This window comes from Camarhynchus parvulus, chromosome 3 (genome assembly GCF_901933205.1).
Source record: "Camarhynchus parvulus chromosome 3, STF_HiC, whole genome shotgun sequence".
Taxonomy (NCBI): domain Eukaryota; kingdom Metazoa; phylum Chordata; class Aves; order Passeriformes; family Thraupidae; genus Camarhynchus; species Camarhynchus parvulus.
Genome location: NC_044573.1, coordinates 7,097,836 through 7,122,884, shown reverse-complemented (window position 1 = coordinate 7,122,884; position 25,049 = coordinate 7,097,836). Strand labels below are relative to the sequence as shown.

Below are 25,049 nucleotides of genomic sequence, written 5' to 3'. Positions count from 1 at the left end.
AGGACAGACAGACAGCCATGGACAGACAGACAGCCATGGACAGACAGAGCAGCCATGGACAGACAGACAGACAGCCATGGATAGACAGAGCAGCCCAAGGACAGACAGAGCAGCCATGGACAGACAGCCCAAGGACAGACAGACAGCCATAGACAGACAGACAGACAGACAGCCATGCACAGACAGAACAGCCAAAGGACAGACAGACAGCCATGGACAGACAGACAACCCAAGGACAGACAGACAGCCATGGACGGACAGACAGACAGCCAGCCACAAGGACAGACAGAGCAGCCGCCCATGGCCACCCCAGCTTGGCCACCTGTCCTGGCTGCTGCAGGGGCCGGGGCACCCATGGAATCCCGGGCTCAGCTGCCTCCGTGCCCTTTCCAGCCAGGAAAATGGGGAAATTCCCAGCACACCCAGGGATGGCCCTGGGGCACAGGGCTGGGCCGGGCACCCCCTGCTCCGAGAGCCCAGTGGCCACAGAAAGGTCCCCTGGTGGTGGCTCCAGCTGGATTTCAGGGCTGTCAGAGGCTGGGGTGGGAAAAGCCATAAGGGATCAGCCAGGCCAGCAGCTGCTCCAGGGTGGTTTGGTCCTGGGTTTCTTTTCTAACAGGGTTTACACACATCTTCAAATATTGCTGTTGGCTCCAACCCAACCCCCAGTGCTGATCTTTTCTTCTGGAGCCAAACTGTGGTGCTGGGATGATCCAGCAGCAGGCTGGAACTCCTGGGTGCTCTGCTGTGTGCAGTGAGGTGGGCAAGCGCCCTGTGCTGCCCTGGGCAGGTTCCAGCCCCGTTATCCACCTGTGCCAAGGTGTGCCCTGTGTGTGCCAGCACCCACAGCCCTGTCTGGGTGAGCTTGGCTGGGACTTTGTGCTGCCCGCACACAGCAGGGAAATGAGGAGGGGGGAGGCCCAGCAGGAACCAGGCTGCAGCTCCTCACCTTGGAAACAACTTGGGGTTGAAGGCAGGATCAGGATTTTTCCAGCCTGGCTGGGAGAAATGCTCCTGTGGCTGGGCAAAGAAGCTCCTCTGTACATCCTACACCACCTCCAGCGCTGTGGGCATTTCCCTTCCCCTCCCAATTCCTCCAGGCTTGAGGCTGTGCCCAGGCCCCTCCTGTTCCCTGGTCCCTGAGACCCTCCTGCTGGATGAGTCTGAGTGGGGATGGTGATTTTGGGGCTGCATGGCCATATCTCTATCTATACTAGTCCAAGCAGGTTAATGTATTTCTTTAAGCCAGTCTGATGTTTCAGTAAAACTTTTGATGTCCAAGGGGCAGGCCTCAGAGGAGCAGTATTTGGGGATGGATTTGGGATGGCACTTCTTGCCTTGCTTAACCTTCCAGCACATGGTGGTGGGTGTAGCTGTGGTGTGAGTTTATAAGTTTTATTTTTTAAAGCGAAGGAGCCAAAAGCAGGTACAGCTGACATTGGTAAGCTGCCCTCTGAACCCAGCTGTGGGTCAGAGCAGAGCCCAAGGCAGGGGTGCTGCTGTCACAGAGCGTGGGTGACAGTGCCAGTGTCAGCACAGGGACTTGCACAGCTCTGTGGCAAATAAAGCAGTGACCCAGCCCTTAAATTGTCCTCTTGACAGCAGACCCATGACTGTGCTGACACTGCCCACCACAGTGACCCCAAAGGCTGCATCCAGCTGCTCCAAACCACAGCCTCTCATCTGTGACTGGCACAGCACAAGGCAGAAAGTGACCAAAGCCAAGGGGTGGGAAGGACAGCACAGGGGACAGGCAAGGATAACAGCACAGAGCAGACAAGTGGCTTCATTAGGAAGTTGTTTTGAGCTCACTGCTTCTCCTTCTGAGACAGCAGAGCAAGGAAGACCCTGCCTTGCTGTCTCCCACCAAAGTGCTTCCAAGAACCTGTTCTAACACTGTTTTTTCCCTGGGATTATCTTTTCTCAAAGGACCAGTGTATTCAGAGCAGAGCTGTGCCAAGCTGGTGATGCTGTGTCACCTGGTGCCACTGCCAGTGACTGCTCATCGCACAAAGTGTTTGCAGTAACTCTTGTGGAAGGGAGCTGCCCAAGGTGAGCTGTGAGGAGCTTCCCTTCCAGCTGGGGAAAGGGGAATTTATTCATGCATGACAGGTAAAAGAGGCTCAACTGGGGCAGGCTTGCTGCTGTAATTACTTTGGTTTTCAATGCCCTTGCACATTTTGAGTGAAATTAGCTTGCAGCATACCCAGACTGTGGTACACTGAACTTCTCAGCATCTTGCTTCTCATAGCACAGCACTTGAAGAGAATTCTGCTCCCCAGGTGAACTCTGGGGCCAAATTAGGGCACATCCTGGCCTCAGCTCCAGGCTAAGCTGCTTACCAGCAGCAGCAGCTAAGCAGTAAAAAGTGACTGACACAAACCTCAGCATAACTTGCCTTTCTGCCTCTAGCTCTTTGCTTTTCTTCTCGTTCACTCTAAACCGTGCATGGTTCTGTCTTGCCCTTCAGGTGTGGGATTTCAGGACTCTTTTGGAGGGGAGAGCTTACAGGTTTCAGCTGCCCACATCCAACCCCTTCTGCTAGCCACTGAAAACCCAGAGAGACTCTGCACCTCAGGGAGGGAGCCAGAGATATTCCTGGGCAGAGCCTCTGACCACAGTGTGAGCCTGGTGCTGCACCTCTGGACATGGGAGAGATGATGACAAGCTTATCTCAGCTCCAGAGCCATACACAGCAATGCCAAGGTTTGCAAGTTAATAAAAAGCCAACAGCATTACAGATAAATGTCTTTTAATTAGGATTAAATACTATCTCAAGGTATCTTGAAATCGCACTTGTACTGTACTATCAACAGCCAGAGGCAATAAAAAAAAAGTCTGAAAATGTAGAAGTTCTAGCATCCAACACATGACAGTAAGTGCTGCCATTTAAAGCAACAAACACCGCTCCCAAGAACAGATATTCTTAAAGGAAGAAGTTGTAACATTTTTGTATGGACAAAAAAAAAAAAAAAAAAGTAATTTGAAGACCAGAAGAAATATATTAGTGCCTGCCTTTTTAAAAGGTTTTTTTTGTTGTTTTTTTTTTTTTTTTACATTAAATACAGTTTTCTTTAAAAGCAAGGTACTTTCTAAATTCATGGTTTATATACTGTATGTACACAAGAGCAGAACATTGTACAGTGTTTTTGGATAAAGCAGCACTAACTAGCTGTAAGCTGGTAAGGTGTTGCTGACCCAAAAAGCAAGATGACAAGTTAAGCACTCTAGGAGAAGTATCTCCATGGTTGGTATAAGCAAAGGAAAGTATCATGTATGTACAAAGTGACCGTCCACACAAACCCTGCCAGCCCAGCATCATTTGCCATGGAACTGCTCATGCTGCAGCTGAGCAGGGGGAGCCTGACTGCAAGAGCTGCTCTGAGACCCAAAGCAACCATTTCCCTTCAGTAACAAGGTGCATCACCCATGCAGAGAGAACTTACACAAATCATTATTGCAACAGGCAGCCCTGGGCTCTGGGGAGAGGATTCTTACTGCAGCCTCAAGCCAAGGGACACCTGCACTGCTTTCTCACTTTCGGAAATATCAAATGCCCCAACCAAACCATGTGAAACTGAGGTTAAAGCTACCTTAAGGATCTGTATGTGCACCTGGCCTTTCTGCCCACAGCTACAAATTAAAGCAGAAAGTTTGCACCCCACTATCACCAGTTCAGACTAAAAAGGAGTGGCAGTGATTTCCATCATTAGTGCAACATTAACTCCTATACTCTATCAAAGTGACTGACTGCTCTCCAGGTGCACAACGTGTATTCAGGTCTTACAAAACGGGTTTCAAGTTGGTAGCCTTGTAGTTTTTTTAGTCTACCCCATTAAAAACGCCATTAAACTCAGGAGTAGTCTGTGTTCTGTTCAAAGTCAATTGCATCAAAATATGACTTTTATTCTAGGGTTACCAGTGGGGCAGAGATGAAGGTTCTTCCTGTTACACATACTTCTGAACATCATTCAGCTCATGCCTTCAGAAGAGGTTGTTTGCTGTACTTTCAGGACGTTGCTCATCCTTGCCTTACACACTACACTGCTTTAAGGAACTGAATGTTTCTTCTTTGATGAGGACAGAAGTGAGACAACTTGTTTCTAAACTGCATAAACTCAAAGTTTCAAGTTTTAATGGTGTAAAAAATCTGACATTCAATTACAGTTAAGAGAAACTTGCTACACAGCAAACTGCATCCAAATCTACCAGTTACTGATGGGACCTTTAAATTAACCATCAACGAGTTATTCAAGGCATCCAGACCTGGAAACATCAGATCACCCAGCCAGTGAGCCAGCAACTCCCTCCCCCTTTTTCATGAGGCTTTAACAAGTGCAATGGATGTGACCTCAGCACTGGAGCAAATGGCTCCAATCCCCAAAAAGGTTAGGGAGATCCTGTGTTAAGCCCAATGCAATATGCATTAGTGTCATGGAGCAGGAAGATCCCAGTGTCTACTTGTTAAAAGTTCACACAAACCATACAGATACAGACAGGATGAAACACAGACTCAAAAGGATCCATTATGCTTGAAGAAAATTCCAAATAAAATGACATCTTCTGCACAGCCCAGCCTCAGACACAGCCACACCTTTATCTAGTATAATAAACTCTGTAGTAAACTGTTTTTGACCTCCATAGAGAGTAGGAGTTGTCAAATTTAAGAAGATAAACTCCTCTCCCTGGGTACTGGTGGCTGCCAGCATAGACTTCTTCGTGACAGTCTCGTCTGTACACAGGCACTATTTCATCTAGCTGAGGCTTGTTGGCATTCTTTTTGGCTTTTTCTTCACTGCTAGTAGTTTCTGCAAGGGAAAAAAAGAGGTGTCAGTGAACATGGGTGGATGCTTTATGAAGGCAAGTCAGACTAATCTCTAGGGGACAAAGCCCTCTTTGTCAGTTCAGGAATGAGAGGAGTCACAGGGATTCATACCAAGGCTGGGGCTGAAGCACCCAGAAGCAGGAGGAACACAAGCATGCTCACTTTATCATGATTTTAGCAGTTTGATATTAAAACTCACCACACCCATCTGCCCAGCCCAGACAGGTCAGTTTGTGGAGAGGCCAAACTCCAGTTTTCAGTACCATAATCACCACCACTGATGTGCCATTACTTGGTAGTAATCCCAAAAAGCCACTGCTTCCTAGGTCAGGGCAGCTCCTCCCAAGCAAATCACATGCTCATTTCCAAACATTTTTGTGATGGTGTGCTGGACTCCTCCACAGACAAAGGCCACTGGCAGCACTTGCTCTCTGAGGCTGTTTTGCTGCAGCCTCAAGGAAACTTCCACCCTAGAAACACCTCTTGAACAGCAGGACAGGATTGTTCCCAAGGTTTCAGAGTGCAGATTCACTGTGCTCTGTCACACCATGGGTTTCAGTTGACTCAGGAAAAGGATTTCCCCAGCCTCAGCTGCTTTGGGTCTGTGACCCAAGGAGGGGACTGGAGTTATTGCAGAACTGCAGTTGCTATTCAAAATTGAAAGCATGACTGTAGCCAGATGGAAGCCAGGGAAAGCAGGAGATTCCACAAGACCATCAGTGGGGGTTTCCCTCACAGCAGCAAAGCCTGACAGTTTACAGATATTAGTGTGCTTACCTTCCTCTTCCTCCTCATCATCACTGGACTCGCTGACATGCACACTGACTGCAGTATTAGGGGAGTCTGTCCATTCAAAATACACCCCAAAACCAATGTCATAATTGTCTGTAGCAAACTCCCAAAAGAGGTAGGACCCCTCTTCATGGGTTGGGACTCTGACTGTGACCACTTCTCCTCGGCCCACTGTGATCACAGAGTCTGCATCCTGACGGATTTTCTCCTTGAAGTCTTTGATCTGGGGTCGTGTCCACATGGATGGGGCAGCAATCACTGGGACAGAATCTGGAGACAGGGGAGGAAATACTCCAGTTAGGCTTTGTTGCAGGTATTTATGCTGCATCCTTAAGTGTGTGCCTGAGGAGCACTTGAGGGCCCCAAGCATTAAAGTTGCTTCCAGGTGATTTTTTTTAACAGAAGCAGCAAGTTTCAGCTCTGAAAGGATGTATGAACCAGTGCAAATTTAGTAGTAACTCTACTAAATGCTACCAATTCACCCATCCAGCACATTTAAAGCAACAGTGCCTATGCACAAAAGCCTCAGAAGGTAAATGTACTGCTACAGGTGACAGGTTTATACTGCACAGAACCCTGCACTGGAAGGACCTTTAAACAGCTCCGACCCACTTCAAGTAAAACAGCATTTTTCTGCCCAGAACAGCTTTGTGCTAGAACTTTTATGCCCCTTTCCTTCAAGTCTAGAGTGACAGGATGTTCTGGATCCCATCAACTTTGCTGAAATGCTTTTGCTGCTTCCTCTTCCCTCCCCTCCCAAAGCTGAGCTTTGCCTATGCAATATTATCCTCCCATCAGGGACAGCAGCCCCAGGAATCAAACCCAGCTTTTCCATAGGCAAATGAAGCCAAACAAAGAACCACAGTAACCCTACTTAAGACATCTGAACCCTAAGAAAGGCTTTTGCTATTTATTTTTAAGTAAGACATTCAGCTAGTCCCACCTTTTGGTCCATTCTCCAGTGCCTCTTCCAAAACCTCTGGATCCAACTCTTTTTCAGGGCTGTCTGCATGAGCACTGGCCTGCCCATTAATGGATGGGGTGTCCCCTGGGGCAGGGCTGTTCACCTTTGATGCAGTAGTCAGGGGTGTCCCTGTTGCTGCCACCACTGCATCCTGCTGCTTCTGTAAAGCTGCCTAAAACAACAACAGGAATTTAAGTCAAGTACAAGCAAACCCTCCCAAGATGCCAGTTTTATACCTTCCAGCAGGAGGTATAAAGACAATTTAACCCTTTGACCCAAAAGCAGCACACATTAACCAGTTACATCTGCTCAGTCCCAAGGGATGGGAAGTCACTTGGTTCTGGGCTGGTGGATACAACCTGAACAAAAAAAAAATTCAACTTTCAAATGAATTATGGAACACACAAACTCCTGCACTTAACTATGGAAGTTTTTCATTGCTATAACATTTCTATCAAAGTTGGAAGTGTGACTTGTTTGCTGGGTTTTTTTTTTCTTTTGTTGGGTTTTGGTGGTTTTTTTTGTTTGTTTTTTTGGTTTTTTGGGGGTTTTTTTGGGTTTTTTTTTTTTTTTTTTGCTGGCTGGAAGGGTTCCATCCAGCCTGGGCTCATCCAGGTCTAAGAAGAGCTGACTATTGAAGGTCTATGAGCTACTTGCCAATTTATGAATCAAACAGAGAACTCTCTTGAGCAACCTCCCTGTCCCTTGCTGCCAGCCCAGAGAGACAACACAGGCTTTTTTTTTGGGACAGGGAAAAGATATAAGTGACAGTGGCACTTTAAAGGATAACCTAATCATCACAAGATTTTGATGAGCAAATGGAATATAGGTATCCTGCAGGAATATGAAGACAATATAGAAAAAAATATCAGTTAAGATTTCAAATTTAAGCCAATTGCACAGATGCTGTCCAGATTTCACTATCTACTACAGCAGTTTTGTGCACTGAGAGAAAGGTGGTGTGAGCTTTTCTACATAGCTGTTGCACACAGCCTTTCCAAGATTAATTGCATCAGAAGCTGATCTGTAAGCAGAACAGCACTTCCTAACTGCACTAAGAGATCCCAGTGCACCTGACTCACAGCCATCCCAATAAAGTATTCCTCAGAAGTGTTACAGAAGCTACAGGAGGGAAGCCCAGAGAGTAATTATAACAGGGCAGAAAGTCTCTGTCTGTGCTACACCACCTCAGCTCCATCCAGTCATGGTCTGGCTTAGAAGGGAGCTATAAAGATCATCCAGTTCCACACCCCTGCCCTGGGAATGGACACCTTCCACTAAACCAGGCTGCTCAAAGCTCCATCAGACCTGCCCATGAAGCCTTCCTGGGATGAGGGGCATTGTTGAACTTCATGAGGTTCACATGGCTCCCTTCCTTGGACATTTCTTTACTGAGAGCATCAGCCTCCACAAAATACAAATGACCTAAATCAGTCTGTAGGTCTTTAGCTCAAGTACAGAGCTCAGCCTGTCCTCCCACCCAAATCATGAGGAGCTTATTGCAAGCAAGCAACTTCATCAGGTGTTAATTAGTATGTGATTAAGTCAGGCAGTAGGAGCAGAAGGAGAGAGAAGTCAGCAGTGCTCAGGCAGCCAGGGAGAAGCAACCTCCAAGCCAGCAGTGATGCTACAGTGCTGCATGTGCACTGATCTTCAGGAGAGTCACCTGAAGAGGTCTGTTTGTGGGGTTTTTTTTTTAAATTTTTGTTTAGGATTTTTCTCTTGGGAAGCTGAGAAGCTTTAGAGAAAAAAACCCCACTTTTTATCTAATTTGTTTTTTTTTGTGTTGTGTTCATGTGTAAAATGTGTTTAGAAATTGTTTACTTACAGGTAATTGTTTAATTAGTTTTTAGTGCGAGTTGTTTTAACTCATTAACTGTAAGTTATTAGTACTGTAAGTATTAACTGTAAGTTATTAGTTATTATTAGTTATTAACTGTTAGTAATTAGTACTAAGCTGTATTACAATTCTAAAAAGAGTTACAAGTGTTTATTATTATCTTTTTTAGCATTTTGTAAGTATTTTTTTGTATTCTTTAGTATAGTATTCTTTAATAAAATATAGTATTATAAAGTAATAAGTTAACCTTCTAAAAACATAGAGTCAAATGCATCATTCCTGCCTTCATCAGGGCATTCCTTGCAAATACAATATCTGTTCATGCTCAGAGGCACTGGTGTGTCATTAAATTACACACACACATCACCAACACTGCAGCAGAGCAGCTCACATTTCATCTCTAATAATTACATTGAACCAAGTCATTAGTAAAGAATGCTTAGTGTTCACTTAATTAACAGCTGCTTCAGAAAACTACTCCAAAAGATGAAACAAATAAAGGGGCTTTGGTGCTTGATTCTGAAGCAGCATTAGTCACTAGCAGGGGAGCTCTCCCTGTGGCAATTATTTTTCCAAGGAGATAACAGCAGACAAGTTAATGTATCCCAGTGACAGCCTGGGACACAGGGCCATGGTTCCTCGGTGACACAGAGCCCAGGTTCCTCAGTGACACAGAGCCCACATTTCCCAGTGACAGCCTGGGACACAGAGCCCAGGTTCCCCAGTGACACAGAGCCCAGGTTCCCAGTGACACATCTCCCAGGCTGGCCAGCCATACCTGCTGCTGTGCCAGCTGCACCTGGTAGAGCTGCTGCATGTACTGCTGGTAGTGCTGCTCCTGGAGCTGGCGGATGAGGAGCTGCTGCTGCTCGAAGTTGCCGGGGTACTGCTGCGCCGCGTACTGCTGGAACTGCACGGCCGTCTGCGAGTTCAGCGCTGCCATGATCTGCTGCCTGCACAGCACACACAGCACACACCTCACCCACAGCTCAGGCATGGGAAATCCCTGCACTGAGCTGCCTCTGAGGCCACTTACAGCCCTTAATTCCTCAATTCCATTCTGCAAAACCCAATTAAAATGAATCTACGTAATGGACCGGAACCCAGAGCTAAGGCAGACGTGGGAGCTTTGCCTAAAAATAAGCTGAGAGCAACGTTTTCTACCCATTGTTTGGAAACATCAAATGTTAAAACAACCACCATTTCAATCTGCAGTCTGATAAAGAGGTAGCACTACACAAAACCCACATGACTAAATTTCTCAAACAGGCAAGGGAAAAAACCCACATATGCTTTTTCCACAAACCATCCTTCCAGCAGAGCTCCTATAAATATTGGTAGGAACAAACCTGCTTCACCAATGCTTTTTGGTGAATCTAAGAAAAACACACCACATAGTTATCTTAGTTTTCCTGGTCAGTATGCAAACAAACATGAAAAACATGACTGACAGTGGATTAATTCAGCAAGAACAACAAAAAAAAAAATGCTGCCAGATGGGGCATCTGCATCTCCAGTAAACTCAACTGCTGAAACTTCATGAGGAACACATGGGTTACATACACCCAGGCTGTTTTTCTCCTCTCTCCAAAGAACTAACAGAAATCCTATGGCTAAATGACAAGATAGATCAAGGGCCTGTCTCATGTTACATCCATCAGTGACCAGCTATTAGTGTTTCAGAGGAAGGAAGAAGCATCACACAACTGCAAGAAAAATTCTTTCCTTCTCACTCTTCTTCCATCCCCAAAAACCATGTTCTAAAGCATCAGTATTAGACTGGTCTAATACCCCAAAGAGCAAGATTTACTGCTTTTCAGCAAACTATGACCAGTTTAGATACACTTGGTACCCACATTCATTTTCTGTCTAAAGTCTTTATCTCTGTAACCTGCTATGACCACTTAATACACAACTCCCATTCATGTGAAAAACCCTCTCAACTTCAAGGCATACCACACTTCTTGTCACTTAGCGCTGTGCAACACTTTCTATTGTACATATAAATTGATGTCTGTCTCTTACACTCCTCTGGCTCTCACCACGTTAAACAAGCAGCAAAACTTGTGGTTTAATTATTTGCTCCCATCACAAACCCACTACACAGCAAGCATTGGATCTACTTCAGAGACACCCCCTGCAAAGACATTTTTATGGTGGAAAATAGTCGCTGACTGATGTGGAACAGCTTTACCATTCCATTAAATATTACATGTGCAAAGCCAGATCTGTGTTTCCAGCATCTGGATGTGATGGGAACAATGAAATATAATTAGAACTGTACATTCCAACTGTCTCCAATGCAAGGCAGCTATTTTCTTTTAAGTGTTGTTTCCACTACTCACTTCTGCTGCTCCATCCGAAGCCGTTCCTCCTCTATTCTCCTCCTCTCCTCCTCTTCCCTCCTCAGTCTCTCTTCCTCTTCCCTCCTCCGTTTTTCTTCTTCCTTTTGTAACCGCTCCCGCTCCTCCTCCTCACGCCGCCTCCGCTCTTCCTCTTCTCTCCTGCAACACCCACTCCATGAGCCATTCCAGCACTCCCACAATCCTGGGATGAGTTATTTTCAACATGCTGTAACCTTTTGCCTGCCCAGGGAGGCTTTTTGTCTGGTACCATCTCCTCACACTTATACTGGCCTGGAGAAGTGTCTTACTGGACACACCCACAAAAAAATCAGATTACTGCAGAGTTTTATTGTACTCAGCAGCATAACAAAGGTAAATTCTGTGCTACAATTTGATATTCATGCTAACCTGTCACTATACCACCTGTATTGCAGAAAAAAAATGCCTGGAAGCTTTAAACACATTTTCCAATCTTTCACACATGTTCAATAATGATCTGGATACTATGGCTTAAAAGTAGCAATAATAAGGCAGCCTTTATCAAGATGCTAACCCATATTAGAAGAGAAGTTTAAAACCGACAATTTAATATTCTCTGTATATTTAGTCCACAGACATATTGGGACAGACATTTTGTGAAGCATTTCTTCTTAAGCAGATGACAGTATAAACAAGATTCTTAAAACTCCTAAAAAAACAACTCATTACTGGCAAAGTAAAAAAGCTTAAAGAGATCAAATGGTACCACAGCCAGCTACATTTCAAGCATTTCCCTTCCCAAGACAACTCCAACCTCAGCTAGCTGTGATACTGTCTGCAGGCCAAGAGTTACACACTCCATAGCTGCCAACACCAAAGCACTCAAATGTTACCTTTTCTTTTCTTGCTCTTCTTTCTCTATCTTGTGGGAAGTGACATACGTTGAGAACAAGTGGCAGCACCTATGTAGGAGCTTGACAAATTCTGTCATAGCTTTTTGCTTTGACATGTTTCCAAGCGCAGCCCATTCCTTCCTGAGAGAGAGAATTCAGCTGAAATAACAGACTCAACTCTTTTTAACCCAGTAGTGTGTGCTGACAACACAGCAAATAAAAAAAGTTGGAAGACCAGGAACCAAACATTATCATTTGCAGTTTCAGAGAACCAACTACTTCTTCCCAAAGACAGTAAAATGTTCTCTTCTTCCTGCACGATGTTCTGCTTTTCTTCTGTCTTTCAAATAGACATAACTCAGCTCTTACATGAAATTTCATGCACCCCATCAACCCTACTTTAAATTCTGAGCTATGTCCAAAAACTTTCCAGCTACAAGTGAACCTGAAGTATTTTTTTAATCTCCTTCCACTCTAGTTTGTAGAAAAAAAATATGCATTTTCCTGAATGAACAAACATGGTAACAACTACTGACTACAGCACGTCAGATAGTTGAAAGAAACAGCCTTGCTCTTTCTAAGAAAAGCTGCATCCTTTCGTGCAAAAGCAGTGCACTGGATCCACCTCAGAAAAACCACTGCTGTCTTGCACATTGCCTCCACTCTAGAACACTCAAAAGAGCAACAATGAACATGAGAAGTGCAGCCTGAGCTGCAAGCAACACAAGACACACACCTGAGACTCCTCAGGTCTCATAAAAGATTTACTCAGGGGTTGAATGCATCAGGTTTTAATTTTCTGACGTCAGAAATTAGCTTTGGTGTTAGGACAAGCTGTCATGAATGCTTCTACCACTGGCAAAAGCCTTGGCCTGCTGTAGCCACGGTGTGGAGTTTGGATGAAACATGGGCCTGCACATTAATGCATTATGAGAAACTCGACTGCCAGCAGAGCAGCTTCTAGTGTGGTTGAAAAAAAAAAACCAACCCAATAATCTTCTGTTAGTTCCTGTACTGAACTGTGACTCACACTTCTTACATGTATTTGAAGAGGCCACTTTCACTTTCCACTTGAGATAACCCACATATTTGCAGAAATTGGATGATGTTATCTCCTCACAGGAAAAGCAGAGTTAAGACCAACAAAAGCACCAGCCCTTTTACCTTCTATCATTCCCCAGCACATCAAAGAATCCAACTTCAGGGCAAGTGTCAGGGTTATAAGGTCCCAGCAGAACCTGCTTGTGCAGTGCCACCAGTTTGAGCTTTTCTTCATATGTTGGGTGAAAGGCTTTGCCATCTTTTTCTGCAGGGAAAAAAAAATAAAGAAATTTTCACTGTTGTGATTAATTAAACACAGAATATGAATGAGTATGTTGCATAACCATTACCATGATTTCCACCACAAAAAAAGAGAAAAAAAGTTGAGTCACAAAAGGTCAGACAAATTAAGTCAGTTCTATTTAAAATATAGATCTGTCCAGAAGAAACACATCTACTTCAGCTAATGAAAACTTCAGTGTGGAGTGCTTTGCATCCCACTATCTACAGTCAGTCATCACATAGATATTTACATTAATTTGTTGAACATCACACCATATGGATCTATATCTCCAAAATATTTAAAAACCTCAACTAAATTCAAATGCGTCTGCCAAGTCTGCTCTGGTGTGCATAGGAAGGATTTCCACAAAGAAAGATGTGATGTTAGCTTTATAAACTGCTCTCCTTTCATGCTCTTCACATTGATGAAAGCAGAACAACCAAGGTTGAAGGCAAGGAGAGCTGCAGAGAGGAAAAATTAAGAGTCAAGGAGAGTTTTCCTTGGCCAAGGCAGCTGAACAGCCCCTCACAATGAAAAGCCTTGCAGCTGACTCCATCAGCTCCAACACATACAGTGAACTCTGACAATAAGAAGGCAACATAAGCCTGAAAATGTTCCAGTGGCTCCACAGGAACATCCTCTGATGCATTCCCAGTTGGATCCCACCACGCTTTTACTGGTAAGAAGATAGTTGCATTGATTTAAAATGATATGTGAATTAGTCAGCTAGGACTTACCTCAACACATTGAAATTGTCAAAACAAATCGAAGAAACAGGCATTGCTCTGTGTGACTACACTGCTCATTAAGAAAAAGACATTTTTCACAAACAGGAAAACAAATAAATAAGCACCATCTCCTTTTGGAAGGAGAAATGAGGAAGCTGCTACCAGAGGTAAAAGATAGTCACTCCCCATGACTGCACTGCTCTCAATGGAACTGGGAGCTGGGGACAAAGCTGCCACTCATTCCCAGTTCTCCTTCAGAGCAAGGTCTTTACAGCCCCAAAGTGAACAGTCCACACCTAAATTTCAGGCTGACACATACAGCAAAATTGCTTGGCTGGCACTTGTGAACAGTTATTGACAGGAAAAGAAGTGAATCTTACAACTAGAGAGGAAGGAAAATACTCCTACTACAGTATTGAAAAACTCAGAGCAAACACTTCTGGTAATCAGAAACAATCCCAGTGGGAAAGTGCTTGCAGGTCACAGCAAGACATTCTATTTTTGACAGACAAAGTTCAGTACATTTGCTGGACTTACTCAGCAGAAACATCAAAAGGAACTACTACACGCATGCCATTTATTTTGAAGCCGCAATCAAATGATTAGGAAGGCAAATATTTAATTACTTATTATCCATTCCTGGAAGTCCACATCACTGTTGCAGAATTTCAAGTATTTGCTCTTGTCCCAGTGTCACACAACCCTGCAGCAAATATAACTGTCAGCTTCATAAACAGAAACATTTCTCCCCAAAAATATCTACTTCCAAAAATATCTGGTGGGGTAGAAAAGAGGGGGGGATATAAAAACTGAACCAGCTTACTCAGTGTATACAATGAAAGGACAAGAGGCAGCTGACACAAACTGAAGTGTAAGAAATGCCACTTAAGCATTTTTATGGGGTTTTGTTTTGCTTGTTTGCTTGAAGTTGTTGGGGTTTCTTTAATGCTGTTGTTTTTGTTTTTCAAACTGAAGAGTGATCGAGCACTGGAACTGACAGCCCTGAGAAGTTTTTAAGCCTCCATGACTGAAGATGTTCAAAACCCAAGTGTCTGAAGCCTGAACTGAAAAGGAGGGCTAAATCTGACAATCCCCAGCAGTCCCTTCAGGGATTGAAATCACCACATTCTGGTGAGCTTTCAACTCCTGCTCTCAGGCCTACCAAAGAGCCCTTTGGCTTTTCCTCAACTCTTCACACTTTACACTCAATCAAAATTTACTTATTAGGTAACCAAGCACTTCCATTAGCCTCAATAAACAGCACTACTTTGAAATAATACTTAATATCCTGGGGCATCCTGCTACAAAGCAAGTCAATTGTCAAAGGGACTGCACTGAAATTTTTAAGCATGATTCTCAAGGGGGTCCCTACAGCACAGTTAACTTTTCACAACCTGTGTACCTACATCTGTCTGGCAAAACACACAGCTATTTGCTGTACTAAACTGCTACCTAAGCCAGATATCATCATCAGTATTTGAACTCGCTCCTGAGGAGAGTTAGAGTGAAAAAACCTTCATTTCCCATGCAATGCACAGCACATCTGCATTTTCACAGAACAGAGAAGTCAGACCTCATGCCCTAACTACTGTGAGAAGACAAAATCTGCATTTACAAAGAATAGTGACCCAAGGGGAGAACAACAAACAAGCTAAACAAGAGAGGGGGAAAAGACAGAGGAGGAAAATACAAGACAAGCTTTCAGTGACTTGTAGATAATGTAGCTCAGAAGGAAATTATCAGGAAAACACTTGCAGCCAGTCAGACAGTGAAGTTAAGTTTAATACTAACTATTTTGCAGTTGAACTCTACAGCACAAACCACACTGTAAAATCACCCCAAAAATCAGGAATTGTTGGGTGTTTAACTGAACCAGAGGACCTGAATTCATCTGCAGAGTCAAATATGCCAAAAAGAGCATTAGTGTGTCTAGACAAGAAGAAGTGCCAAACGTATCCAAGCATCCGTGAAGGCGCCATTTGAGCAGGCATTACCCACACACCTCACACAGCTGGGCGAAGTGGGAGAACATCAAAGAGCTCCAGGGAACACACTGAAAAATCCAAATGCACAGCAATAATACAGCAACTGCACAAACTTCCCTATGCCACTGGGATCCCTGACCCAGCAAGGCCAGGAAGATGCTCCGTTTTCAAGCACAACAGCAAGATGAAGCTGTTGATAGTAATGTGAGGGGTTTATGTCACTGTGTGGCACTGTATTATTGACATGGATTGATAAAAGCCCACAAATTTAGACACAAAGGAGTTTAAGAAATATGCTTAAGAGATTGCATTGTGCAAGATACTGTTACTGCTCTGGAACTTCAGATTTTTTTCTCCATTAGAAACACGGCACACCATGCTGCACCTTGCACTCCAACTTCACCCACTCTAAATGCCTAATTCCACTGGGATAGCACTGAGTCATCCAGAAGCAGCTAGGAAAACAATTTGTGAAGAGTGATTTTTCACCTCACAGCTTTTAAAAGCAGAAGTCACATATGTTAATTCTATTCATGTGCAACGTTTTAATGAGCTAGACCAAAACTGAGAAGTGTGAGGACTGAACTGCTGCCTGCAGAGCCCAGTTCACCCTTACACTCCTAATCCTCCCCTCCTGAAAGTGTGTCCTGCCTCCACAGAAGAATTACTGACTGGCCTTTCCAATTAAACATGATCAAAGCTCAGCTTCACAAATGTAGATACATTATAGGGGTTTTCATATTCTTGACAACAAGAGCCTACTTAACTTACGAATTACAATCATGCCATCAAATTAGTGCTCAAAAAAAGAGGTCAAACAATTAATTGAGAAAGATGTTCTGCTGAGGTTGAAGATGCATTCTTGTTAGGATAAGAGGAAATAACTTAGCGCAGTCAAAGAAAATTAGAGTACTTAACATTCCAGGAGAGCTTTTAGATACCAAAATGATATGGTTTGTGCACTGCCTGCTCAGATGTGCTGCACTGCAAATCACTTTAGACAGTGCATGAACACTTCAGGGACTGCCATATATTGAAGGTTGGGTGCAGTGGTATTTCAATGACACGATGTGGAAAACAACAAAGCCAGGCTGATCCTGGGAGAGATTTGCTGGCAGAGCTATGCAAGCCACGCTCTCCTGCTTCAGGAGAGAGCCTGAACAGGTTACCTTCACTGGCATAACTCGTGCCAGCCCAGCTAGCAGAGGAAGCCATCAGAGACACTTCTGCTGTGCCAGATGCCCCAGGGCTCACAAGTACAGGCAGTCCTAGAGACAAAGAAATGTACAATGATTGTAACATGACTGTTCTCCACTGTACACTGCATCCAGCACAGTGGAGCTGCTTCTTGATGGCAGCCAAAATGCTGCTTGACCTGCACTAGGCTTAACAGAGCAGGAAGGGAAAGAGTGCATAAGGGAAAAAAGGCTCTTGTTTCCCACAGAAAAATGGACTGGAACACTGTTACCATCAATTTTCTATGCCTCTGTTATTCTGAAAAGCTCTCTTCACAAGCCATTATGAATCTTAAAAAAAATAAAAAAGAAAAAAGATAGTGCACATCTCCTGCACAGCCTAAGGCCTGACAGCTGAAGTGACCTAGGGTCGAGCATTTTAGATCTGCTTTAGATTTTACTTATCAGAGACAGAATAAAGTAGCTTTTGAGCCTCTTTAATATCCTAGCCTAGTTTCTGTTGTGTTTTGCTCAGTTGCCTTGTCTCAGCAACTCTGTTACCTGCAGTATGCCACCACTGGCAGCCACTGTGATAAGCAAACTCAAGGTATTCTGATCAGATTCAACTTCTCTTGGACAAAAGTACCCCAAGAGTTTCAGACAGCTTGGGCTGCACATTGAAGCAGAAAAAAAGCTGCTTAACTACCAGCATAGTTTTTATAAGAATGGTCAGGAACAAGATCTCAGCACTGACCTATTAAGATGGGCCACCCTTCAGACAGATCTGTTTTCTCTTGAAGCACAGGAGGAATCCCTGTTTGCTCCTTGGCATGCACAGGGCTGCTAACCAAACGTGCCCACTCCCACAGTTGTTCTGACAGCACAAAAATAATTTGGAAACGAGACCACTTATTTTTGGAGCTGTGCAGATATAGAACAAGCAGGCAGAATCAGTAACCCAAGTATTGCAAGCTCCTGTAGCTCCCCATCATATCTATAAATAAAAATCTTTGTGTTATGTCACTTTTAGGAAAAAAAATCTACAGATGAAATGATGGGTAATGACTTTGTGTGAGTTACTCCAGCCACAAGAATAGAGAAACAAGATTTTCACTGGAAAGAATGACAACACAATTGAATGGGGAAAATTATCATCTCATGAGCACAACCATGAGTTACAAGCAATTGCAGAAGGTTAAAAAAGAAGTGGAAGTAAGCTGAAACATGTTGATATTAAGTTTTGATTAAAAAGAACAGCAACAACAACAAAAAAATCATTGCTAAGAGAGCACAAGGGAAGGAACTGGAACCTACACACAAGTAACACCCCACAGACTTCATCATTAGAGAGGAGATAAAGCCAGAATATAAATTCTGTTAAAACGTGATATAAGAGATAGAGGTTATTGCTACATAGCAACAATATAGATAAAGTCACTCACAGCATGTAACTTTTGCACTGTAAACACAAGCTCACACTGTAAAAACAGGTTCTCATAGAATATTCAACCCAAGATAGAACAAGACCACAGCTGACCAAGACAAGGAATTTGCTGCTGCAGAGACATTTCTTTCCACATCATTAAACACAACCAGAACTCTTTTAAGCAACTTCTTCTCTAGAAAGAAGAAAGAGACATTGAGTACAATGCTTCCACAACCCGATAAGCTCTGATACAGGAGGAAAAAATATAAGATCTTATGATCCCTCATGTTTTTTACAGCTTAAAAAAAAATAACACCTCTGTATATTAGCATGCTAACAAAATAACTACTTTGTGGAAGGGCATCAGAACAGAGTCAAAGAACCAGGGCTTAAGAAAACTGCTTAGAGCCTTACATGCTCCTATCAACTACCAGGTGCAGGATGTGAAGAAAGACAGCTTTGTCCTTCCAGCAGTGCCTCCACCTGCCAGCAAGTGCTTGCCCTTAGAAAAGGCAGCCTCCCTGGGAGGTCATCTAACAACTGACTGCCACAAGACTGACCTTTCCAAGTGCACAGCTTGCCTTCCCTAGTGCAGGCATGAGGCTGGACTCCCTGCTCCACCTGGAGCAGTGTCTGCCTGGAAGCCACAGGAGCGACACAGTGCTGAAATGTGCTCCGTGCAGTGAGCACAGCTCTGCCCTCAAAACCCCACAGTAAAGGAGTGTGGCAAGGTACATCCATCTTCCCACAGAAGCAAACCTGGCAACAGGGGATCCCAGCTAAAGCACTGCAGGTCTACACTCTGGGTATTTCACAGCTGCCTGCTGGGGTCATGGTGGCACACAGAATCATAGAATCACTTAGCTTGGAAAACACCTCTGAGAATATCGAGTCCAACTCCTGACCCAACACCACTGTGCCAACCAGACCATGGCACTGAGTGCCACATCCACTCTTTCCTTGAACACCTCCACGGACGGTGACTCCACCACCTCCTGGGCAGCGCATTCCAATGTCCAATCGCCCTTTTTGAGTAGAAATTCTTCGTGATATCCAACCTGAACCTCCCCTGGCACGGCTCAAGACTGTGTCCTCTGATCCTGGAGCAGCACGGCCAGCCCTGGAGCTGGCACGCTGAGGAGAGAGCACGGCACCTCCGGCCACGATCCAGCAGGCATGGCACCGCTCACGGCGAGCGCTCCTCTCCCACCTCCGAGAGCTTTCCCTTGCCGTGCCACCGGCACGGCGCTTTGTCCCTCCGGTTTTCAGGCGGGGTGCCGCACACCCACCGCCGGCCGTGCCACACCGCGGCCCGGGGCAGCCTCTGCTCCCGCCCCGGCTCCCGGCCGGCATCAGGCAGGGACACGCTGCTCGCCCCGGCACACCGAGCCCTCCTGCGGCCGCCCCCCGCCGCTCTCGGGGCACCCGGGGCTCGGCCGGTGCCGGTAGCTGCCCCGGTTCCGGCGGGGGCGGTGCGGGCCGGGCTCACCTTTGAAGAAGCGCAGCGCCAGCCCGTAGAGCTCCTCCAGCGCGAAGCCCCAGCGCCGCTCCAGGCTCAGCGCCGCCTCCTCCGCCGCCTCGCCGCCGGCCTCCGCCAAGCCCGGGGAGCCGGGGCCCGCTCGGCCCCGCCCCGCCGCCGGCTCGCCCGGCACCGGCCGCGCTTCGCAGGGCGGCACCTCGGCGTTGGGGCTCAGCGTCAGCCCGTCCACCGAGACCTCGAGCCGGTCCGAGCTCAGCACCGCCGCCATCCTCCTCCTCCTCCGCCGCCTCCCACCCGCCCTCCGCCTCCTGCTCCGCTGCGGCGGCCACGTCCCGACTTCCCGTCCCCTCCGACCCGGATCTTCCGGACCCGCCCGCGGCCCCGCCCCGCGGCAGCCGGGCCGCGGCAGGCGCCGGGCGGGGGACAGGGCTGGCTCGTCCCCTTCCCTCCCCTCAGGGGCACGGCCTGCTCCGGGGCTGGGCTGCCGCACCCCCGCAGTCCCGGGGCCCTGAGTGTCTGAGGGAGCCGCTGCTGGGCGCCCTGTCCGCGCTTCTGGGGTTGCGCTGCGTGGTTGATCATGGTTTGTCCACAGCGGTATCTCCCTCGTGAGGAGAGGCTGCGGGAGATGGGCCTGTTAAGTCTGGAGAAGGCAAGGCTGAGTGGGAATCTCATTAATGCATAAAAATGTCTGAAAGTGCCGAGATTTTCGGTCGGTGCCCGTGACAGGATGTGGAGCAATGGCCGTAAATTATAACACAAGAAGTTCCACCTCAGCCTTTTGCACTGGAACAGCTGGCCAGGGAGGTCATGGAGTCTCCCTCTCTCCAAACTCCATTCAAACCCCACGTAGATGAGTTCTGTGTCACCTGCTCCAGGTGCTTTGTCAGGATGTTGGACTGGTGATCTCCAAAGGTCGCTTCCAACCCTGACAATTCTATGATTCTGTAAAAGCCTTTTAGTCCAGCTGGAAGGTGCTGCAGGGTCTGCCGCTGACCTCTTGTCCTCCTCTCTCAGAAATCATGCTTCACTCACACAGGAGAGGAAAGAAATGAGCCAGAGGAGGGTAAAAAGAGCCAAAGGCAATTACTTCTCCAAGAGCTGTGTCTGCAATTAGCTCATTCCCTTGTGACTGTGAACCACTGCTTACAATAATGCTATTATCGTGTGCTGTGGAAAGGGTTGAGAGTCGCTGCCATGCCCGGCTGCAGAGGTTTATTCCCAGCTCACACAATCTTGCTTGCAGGATTTTGAGAGAGACTGTGTTGCATGGAGTGCTTTTGGTCACATTTCTCAGCCAAACCACAATTCAGGCTGCACGCCTGGGAAGTGGCACAGCCCTGCCAGGTTGTTCATGAAGGCAGTGCTAAAGAAGACAACTGCACACCTCTGCAGCCTCCTGAAACTCAGGGGGGTGGGAGTCTCACCCCTCTCCCCAAAACCTGTGCCCCCTTCTAGGGTTATCCCCTGAGGTTTGTCACACTGCCTAGTTTATCTGCTGTTCAAAAATGCCTTTGGATCCATCTGTCGATCTCTCAGGAATGTTGAAGAAATTTTTCTTTCACACTTACAAAGTGCTTAGAAGCCTTTGGGTGAAAGGGACAATGAAATACATTTCATTACAAGAAATGTAAAGCTTGAAATTAAATTACTTCATTTCCAGTTAGTATTTCTTGGGAGACAATACCGCTCAAGGCACTGTTTACAACACGTGGGCAGAATTTGGTTTGGATGATGAGTCACCTAAGCTTCAAAATAAATTTTACACCTAACTGGAAATCCTTTGTAGACTCTTCACTAGCATTTTTGTTTATTGAGGACAAATGTAACACCATGTAGTTTGTTTTTTCCAGTCAAAGATTGCAAAATGAGGCTGCACCATCCCCTTTTGTTGGCTGGAGCTCTCCAGAGCACACAGTTCTCTGTACTGACTATTTGGTGCTACCTCACAGAGCAGTCTAACAACAGAACAGATGATTTTATCTCCTCATACCAGCCTGCACCTTGCCTTACAGATCTGTCACTTCAGCATCATAGCCAGCTTTATTTCAACATTTAATAGTTAATTTATAAATCACTTCTATTGAAATTTCCATTTTCAAAGTTTTGGTCTGACACGTTTCCTTCTTGGCTTGAGGAATGTGCACTTCATAAATATTTTCTTCTGGCATCAATTCTGCACTTTATTCCATAGTTCCTGCTTTAAGAAACTGAATTCTTTACCCTTAAAATGCATCCTCAGAGCAAGAGAAGCTGAAGTTCTACTGGCACCAGCAGAGCAGCTTCCTCCACGAAAGGCACCATAAACTCTTGGAGAGGTCCCAGCTGCAGAGTCAGAGCAAGGTGTCTCTGACAGAGCTGTGTCTGACCCAAGTTCCACCAGGTGTAGGAAGGGCAGCAGCTGTGAGATGGTATATTAGGAAAAAATGGAACTTTAAATCTTGGGAGGAGTCAGGAAGTCCTGGTCTGGCATCACATAATGACAAATGATGAAACATTTTTCTAGAAGAAAATTTTGAATTTGCAGTGATGGTTATTTGAGCTGACTGTTCCCTGGCATGCAACCAGTGTGACTTGCAACACCTTCGGTGAATTGCTCATCAATCCTGCAAATGGAGACATATTTCCCACATGATTATGACAAAGAGTTCCCAATAATTTATGTGTTGGAGAAAACCCTTAGCTTAATTCACAGATAAGATGAAAATGCTAAGTTCAGCCAGTAAATTGTTCATTCATTTCTTGGAAGAGCAGCTCCTGCGTGGGAAAAGAAACACAAAAGAAGTGCAAGTCCCAGAGAGGGAGTCTGTCCTTTAAGTACAGTGCTCTCCAGCAAGGAAAGTAAACCTAGAACTTTTATAGAGAATAAATCAATTATTAATTCAAGCTGCTGAATGTTTGACAGTTAAAAATACCAACCTACTCACTGAAATTATACAGTAAAGAATCAAAACACTCATAGGGCACTGGCTTCATGTAAACAAAGAGCTCTTCCACTCTTCCTGGTACCAGAGCACCAGCCCTTCTTCCCAGACAGCCCTGGATGAAACCCATGTGCTTCCTGTGGCCTTGGCTGTCCTTTGGAGGAGTCCCAGTCCTGTGGGGGTGTCTGACAGAGGAACAGCCCCACTTTGAGAGATGTGTCCTCATGTGGTGTTTGCTGCAGCAGCAGCTGCTAAATATTTGATTACCTCAAAGGAACATCTCTGAGCAGCTGGGTCTGGCACTGTGCTGTGGGCTCAGAAATGCAAATCTCTCACTCAGGAAATATTTTAGCAGTTTCTCAGGAATGGCTACATTCAATAAACTGGGTGGCACCATCACTCCCAGCCCTAGTGCTATGGTAGCAGCCCAGGGCTTCCATAGCTGGGAAGGAGTGCAGTGCCCGGTAGGTAAGGCTACATGTGTCTCTGGGAGGGAGACCAGGTTAATAGATTTACTAAATTCCTCAAAGTTTGGAAATTGAGTTGCTTTTGTGGGTATTAACAGGATTGACCTTTTTCCATAACATGACAGTCCTATTCCTCTTCTTACCATCTTTGTTTTCTATTCATGGGAGTTGTACTGGATGAATAGAACCAGGACCGGAAGGAAGAAAGAGTTCAAACTCTTTTGGTTTAATGAAAGGTTTTCTCTTTGTCTGCCTGCCTTTCCTTACAGGACAGAGATCTGCTGTTTGGTTAGGAGCTGGTCTGACACTCTCCACCCAGGGAGGCACTGTTACAGTGTACTGGACTCCCAACTGTGCTAGAAACATGAAGAAAACCAAATTGTATTTGTGCTTATGTCTGATACAATCCCGACTAAGAGTATATTTTTGTTTTCCCCTTATAGTTCTCTTGATCACTGTCATTTCATAGAAATTGACTTTGGATGTTGGAAAACATCTTTTTCCAGGACATAGAATGAATCATAGAGTCATCATTATCATCTGCCATTGTTGCCCATTTTCTTGACCACTCAACCTCATTTACCACCAAACTGCTCTTTTTTTGTCTACTTGTTGCTTTTCCTAAAGTTTAGGAGCTCATGGTGACCCTAACATATGTGTGACAGACAGCAGATGTTCTCAGTAACTCTTTAGATGTTCAGGACATGTTGAACTCAAGGATCACACTCCAATGCCTTGCATTTCTGTAGTAATTTATGGTGGCATTCACACCAATTTCTCTAACTTACTGTATGAGGTGCAGAATAAGTTAATTGGATGTAAGATCTTGGCAGTGCCTTTTTAGCCATGTCAGCAAATCCTGCTGAAATCAGGTTTATTGGCAGGGTGCTCGAGCAGCTCCTGAGGAAACATACACGTTCTAAGGTCCATCCTCACTAAATATTCCCATTCTGAGAGACAACAAACATCCCATAGCATGGAGGCAGCTGTCCCAGCTCCAGGTGACCGTAAAGGAGCAGTTCAGCCTCATAAATGAAGCAATACCGGTTCCATTATCTCACGCTGATATGATTGCATCTGCTGTGGTGTGGCTGTGTAAACAGGCACGCCCTGCACGGGCACAGGACCTGGGAGAAGCAGCACTGCACTTCTATCTACAAGTCTTTGCCAAATGAGATATGGCCAGGAATTGGAGCACTTCCTGAATTTAACCAACTCTTCTAATGAAGTGATTTTACAGAAGAGAGAACAGGGAAATTGATGCAATTAGCAACAGCAATTTTTGGCTATGTGCCCAGAAAAAACTGTGAACCAACAGCCAGATTAATAATTTCTATCCATGTAAATTCAGAGCACCTATGGATGCTCTTTTCAAACACATCCAGAAAGTGAGTTGTACCTCTGTGACAGGGTATGACCTCAACTAGTGTCCCCAAAGAGGACAGAGGTGGCACATGGCTGACCCTGAGCTCTGATGCTCCAGACACGTCCTCTTCTGTGTGTGCTACACACCAGCTTCTTCCCTCCTGTGTCCTTTTCGTTTTTGGCTGTATTTACCAATTAACTGTATCTACCTTTGAGACTCCAAGCTATCCAGGGGCACAGGAACTGCCAGGCAGAGAGGAGATTTCTCTGCACAGCTGCTGCCCCTGCTGCCTCTCTCTTGGTGAGAGCAAGGCTGTGTGTGCGACACGTGGCGCTATCCACGTCACTCCTACTCAGCAAACAGAAGGATAACACACCTTTCAAAAGCATGCAGTAAGCCTGTCCCTCTTCCTCTGATGATCAGAGGCACTCTTTAGTGGAGAGCATGTGGCTGGTTCTCAGCTGCTCAGCTGTGGCTCACGTTTTTATGTTGTTGTTTGGGGTTATTTTTCCTGCTTTGAGTTAAACTGAGAATGAGGT

At 45.5% G+C, this 25,049-nt stretch overlaps 1 protein-coding gene across 1 annotated transcript; it reads right to left on the bottom strand.

Moving 5' to 3' along the window:
• Positions 1-2,735: 2,735 nt before the first annotated feature.
• On the bottom strand, positions 2,736-20,024 carry ACBD3 (acyl-CoA binding domain containing 3). Its single transcript, XM_030946189.1, has 8 exons — positions 19,766-20,024; positions 12,803-12,944; positions 11,639-11,779; positions 10,767-10,925; positions 9,200-9,374; positions 6,561-6,753; positions 5,603-5,887; positions 2,736-4,808 (listed from the first exon to the last, which is right to left on the bottom strand). Exons 1-8 carry the CDS (start codon positions 20,022-20,024, stop codon positions 4,597-4,599), a joined length of 1,566 nt encoding a protein of 521 aa, XP_030802049.1. The 3' UTR covers positions 2,736-4,596.
• Between the last annotated feature and the right edge of the window lie 5,025 nt (positions 20,025-25,049).